The 4,913-nt window shown below is 45.0% G+C and overlaps 1 protein-coding gene across 1 annotated transcript; it reads left to right on the top strand.

Annotated features, from left to right (window-relative positions):
• Positions 1–486: 486 nt before the first annotated feature.
• LOC116248636 (ankyrin repeat-containing protein At2g01680-like) lies at positions 487–4,659 on the top strand. Its single transcript, XM_031621541.2, has 3 exons — positions 487–1,351; positions 1,904–2,319; positions 3,574–4,659. The coding sequence occupies exons 1-3, from the start codon at positions 901–903 to the stop codon at positions 4,561–4,563; spliced, it is 1,857 nt and encodes a 618-aa protein (XP_031477401.1). The 5' UTR covers positions 487–900; the 3' UTR covers positions 4,564–4,659.
• Positions 4,660–4,913: the final 254 nt, after the last annotated feature.

The following is a 4,913-nucleotide window of genomic DNA, read 5'->3' as shown; positions in this document are numbered from 1 at the left end:
CAGGAATCTAAAACCAAATCAGATATAAGGACATCAAATTTTCCATATGTTAAACTCGTAAAAAAAGTTGAAGATGGGTATACCTAACAAAGAGAATGTTGGTTCACCTAGTTATAAAAAAAAAAAAAAAAACGTTGAATGTCAACCGACTCTTGCTTGACGTGTTCAAAGTGGTGAGGGTAGCACTATTAGATGTCAAAGAAAGTGCCTTCGAAATCAAAGACTGGAGGGTGCAAATAGTCAGAACACAAGTTGATGGTGCCCCGTCTTCCTTCTGATAGAGAAAGTCTCGGCACGATTCATGGAATCCTTTCAAAATAAAGACTTAAAATTTAAAATGACTAATGACAGAGCAAGACAATAAACTGAAATTCTTAATAAATTAAGGATTGTTAAGCACCGGCCCTGGGACTCGGTTTTTGAAGGGTAGAAGTATAGCTTTGATTGTTTTGCTAGATGATTCATAGACGGAAGGTTTGAATTCAGTCTCGTCTCCTCACAATTTGCATGATCGGTCTAGCTTATCAACTGATCCAGTGCTGCATGTGTGTCCGAGAGAAAAAAAAAAAGAGAAGGCCGATAAAATGGAAAATATATTATCAAACTGGGTGAAGTTGTTACCAAGAATGAGAAAGAGGGAGATCTATGATCAGGGCCATAAGGGCCACGAAGTCTTTGTATCTTAGCAGTTGCACAGCTACGCTGGAAGACTTTGACTGATGACTCCTGTCGCTAGAGAACAAGATTTCAGGACTTGCATTGACATTTTCCACAGTTCAACAATTCTGTGGATAAGTATTTATTCACGGAACAGCAGATGCCTGCTTCGTCTACTACCTTTGATCTCCTCAGTGCTTCATCATCTCTGATAGCTAATTGAACTCCATTTACCTGAAGTGAATGGATAGAAGGCTTTACGAGACCTGCATCAAAGGCAATGTTGATGCATTGGATGAGTTAGTCAGGGAAGATGAGCTCATACTCGATCAAGTGACAACCCAGTCCCTGCAGACGCCATTGCACCTTGCTACTCTATTTGGGCATCTCAACTTGGTGGCCGCGATCCTCATGCTCCGGCCAACGATGGTGGGTGCAGAGAATTGGAAGATGGAAACTCCAATACATGAGGCGTGCCGGCTCGGAAATGCAGGCATATTGCGCCTCCTGCTGGACAAGGATCGTTGGGCTGCTTGCAAGCTCAACAGTGAGAACGAGACCCCTCTCTTACTGGCATGTCGTCGGGGACATCTTGACGTGGTGAGAATGCTTCTGGGCGAGCCAGTGCTGCAGATCTCGGAGTTTGAGGGTTCTTCTACTTGCCTGCATCTTGCAGCATCTGGGGGCTACACAGGTAATGGTTGGCAATATGTAGTATATGCTAATTAACAGTAACACCTTAAAGCACGATTACCAGGAAACTCACCTCTGTTTTCTTTAGTTCGCTTCTCCGGTTTCGACCCAATTCCCTTACGTTTTGATTGGCACCACCTATCCTAATATGACATTTTCAAAACATGATCTTCCCTGCTTCAACTTTGTGGGTCGCTTCCCGTGTCATTTACATTTACTGGCATCTGTGCCCACACGGTTGGGCTAGTATGGGACAAGTATGGTTCTCAGCCTAATAAAGTATAAATTGATCAGGTATTTGCATTTTGCTTCTGTTTTGTTTACGCTTAATTGGTCCATTCATTTTTCACTCCTAACTTGTCTAGGAGCCAGAAGATGTAGAACTGCGTGCTGATGATTTTCTGTGACTAGTGGATATGACTCTTTTTGTAGTGCACAACTTACAATGGTATTCATGTAGCTGGGGTTGCATGCTGAAGCAAAGCAATTACCTTCAACTCAAAATTAACTGGAAGATACACCCTTGAGTAAATATCCCTCAATTTCCCTGCAGAAATCGTTCGAGATATCCTCAAAGTGAGGCCTTATTTTGCGTCGAGATTGGACGAAAGGGGGAGGTCCCCATTGCATCTTTCTTCGAGGAAAGGGCACATAGGAGCAACAAGTGAGCTGGTGAAGTTCGATTCTGATCTCTCACTTGTAGCTGATAAGGAGGGATGGACTCCTCTGCACATGGCGGCCACCAAAGGATCGGTGCATATCTTGTCTGAGATCCTGTCCGTGAGTCGGGAGTCTATGGCCATGCTCACCATCGCTGGCGATAGCGTGCTCCATCTGGGCGTGAAGAACAACCGCCTGGACGTGGTGAAGTATGTGGTGGAGAACATGGATGTCTCGGAGATTCTTAACTTGCGTGACCGGGGAGGCAACACCATTTTACACCTTGCAGTAGCTGCAAAACTTCCTCAAGTAAATCTCTCTATTTCTCTCTCTCTCCTCTCTCTCTCTCTCTCTCTCCCCCTCTCTTTCTCTCTCTCACACACACACATTATGGACCTTTTTTTCCTGTTAAGTCAAATACATCTAGAAAAGGCCATGGTGGAAATGGTACTATTAAACAAGCACCGAGGAAAATGAATATCGTTTCGCAAACACTACCAACAAACTGATGATTTTGTGTCATTGCTTCAAGCAAATCGAAATACAGCAACGAATTTATGATGACCAATCACTTCTTTTAAATCAGCCTTTAAGCCATGCTTCTTTTAACAAAAAAGTCATGTTGTACGTATTTTGAAAATTACAGACCTCCGTTTCTGGCGTTGGTGAGAAATTACACAAGTATATCGAATTTCAAATTTTCAATCACTTCAACCCTGCTTATTAGGTGATCATGATGAACTCCATTGCTTACTTATGTGGGCTGTAAACAGAGTGGCACAGAAGAAGAAACGATCCTGCTGGAGGCAGTCCTCCGATTAATAAATTAACAGATCTCTACAGCCAAAACAATTGAACAAAATGCTATACCGGGAGCCCAATTGAACCAAAATAGGAAAAACAGAGAGAAAGGTGCTTTAAAAAAGGACGCAATCTCCAGGGCACGATCCTCAAGGAGATCTGAGTTTTGAACGATATGGCAGACAGTGAAATGAATTCGTTGGCCAGAACACCTCTTCCGGCAATGCAATCGCCCAGCCATCGGTGCCAGCGCTTCTGGTTGGATATTAGAACAATCCCCGACACCCGCGCCACCTCGACAAAGCTTAACAAGTGCAGTAGTAAACCAGTTTCCGGTGTAAGACTGTCTTCAGCAAACTCTTGCAGGCCACTGCTGAATAAATTTTCTCCATGTCTCTTAATGCCATAGGCTGCACACTTCCTGTTGACAATGCAATGGGAGACAATTTGAATGCACACTTGGTTTGGACTGAGGGGTGGCCAGCTGCCAGCCAAACACCCAGTTCTTATCCAAGTTCTAATGGAATTCCTCTCCTCGTCCTTAGAGGCTGCAATAATCCAACTGTCTTCACAGTTTGCCAAACTTTCTGAACTGCAGTATTGGAGTCAAAATTCTCCTGCAAAACAGAGTGTCACAGGCAAACGTGATAAAAGATTGACCACTGTTTTCTTGCTAGTTTTTGGAATGCGTCCTTTTCTAGTGTTTGCTAGTATTTGATTCGCTTGCAGTCCCCTTTAACTCTGGGTTCTCTGTTGGCGTAGATGGTGAAGTACATAGTTAGCAAGACACGGATTGATATCAACATGGTCAATCTGGATGGCCTTACTGCTCTTGACATGGTGGGAGATGAAGACAGAGTTGATAAGGCACGTCAAATGCGAACTGCACTTGAAAACGCCGGTGCCAAACATTCCAGGGAAACTCAACAGGCATTTACGCCGAACGTGCAGAGAACAGAAATGGCGAGGGAGCGGATCCCAAGTCCATGCCACAGTCCTCCGCTGGACCTGCAGAATATAGCAACCCCAAAGGAGCGGGGAATCTCCAGCCCTGGAGGCAGATCGGCTTCCCCGGTGCCTTCCTGGTCCCAGCACCAGCAGCGGCCGAGGTCGAGGAAGAGTCACCTAAAGAACCACAGTGAAGGCCTAAGAAACTCACGCAATACAATAACAGTGGTGGCGGTCCTCATCGCCACCGTGAGTTTTGCGGCCGTGATCAGCCCTCCCGGCGGGGTATACGACCAAGGCGACTTTGCCGGAAAGGCCATCATGGGTAACACAAAAGGCTTCAAGATATTCATGGTCTGCAATGACTTGGCCCTTTTCTCATCACTCAGCACTGTCATCATCCTCATCAGCATTGTGCCCTTCCAGCGGCGCGTGCTGACGAAGCTCCTCTCAGTGACCCAGAGGGTGACGTGGGCATCCGTCACCTTCATGGTGATGGCTTACATGGCAGCCACGTGTGTGATCTTGCCACGCGGACACAGCAGCAAGGGGATGTTGGTGGCTCTTTACTCCATAGGATGGGGCACAATTGGGCCTGTATTTGTGGGGCTGTTTGTGTTGCTGGTTAGGCACTGGATACGGAAGGAGGAACTCAAGAAAGGGAAAAGGAAGAAGCGCCACAGCAGCCGGAAGGCAAGCCATTGCCGGCGTATCTCCGACGAAGAGGCACATGCCAATTCAAGTGATGAATCATTTAACTCCGATGTCTTAAGCTCGGAGGTGGAAGGATATAGTGTACATTAGCAAACCTGCATCGGCTTGCTTTTAGCAATGTAAAATGTTATTAAGACCATTTGCTACGCTACCATTCATCATTCTTGTTAATGTATAAAAACTGTCGCAACATGATTCTAGTTCATCCTTCCTATGTTCCATCTTTTTCCAAGAATTGAAAGTGCCAATGCAAGAACCCATCGTATTCCACATCGTATTCCACTTAAAGAGGGAAGACAGTTTACTGCTGTACCAGGTACTCTGTCAACTCAATAAGGAAAATTTTTGGGTAATAATATTTGTGACTTCATGTATGGTATCAAAAGATCTCTGAAAATATTTGTGGCAAATAGCAAATGGTGTACACAAAAAGTATTCTT

Source organism: Nymphaea colorata, chromosome 2, assembly GCF_008831285.2.
Source record: "Nymphaea colorata isolate Beijing-Zhang1983 chromosome 2, ASM883128v2, whole genome shotgun sequence".
Taxonomy (NCBI): Eukaryota; Viridiplantae; Streptophyta; class Magnoliopsida; order Nymphaeales; family Nymphaeaceae; genus Nymphaea; species Nymphaea colorata.
This window is presented reverse-complemented; position numbering and strand designations above follow the sequence as displayed.

What these genes read in the sequence shown, in the direction of transcription:
- LOC116248636 (XM_031621541.2), top strand. Translation starts at nt 901, where the DNA reads ATGGATAGAAGGCTTTACGAGACCTGCATCAAAGGCAATGTTGATGCA. An exon ending in AGCATCTGGGGGCTACACAG is followed by an intron (nt 1,352 to 1,903) that starts GTAATGGTTGGC and finishes ATTTCCCTGCAG; the next exon opens with AAATCGTTCGAGATATCCTC. An exon ending in TAGCTGCAAAACTTCCTCAA is followed by an intron (nt 2,320 to 3,573) that starts GTAAATCTCTCT and finishes CTGTTGGCGTAG; the next exon opens with ATGGTGAAGTACATAGTTAG.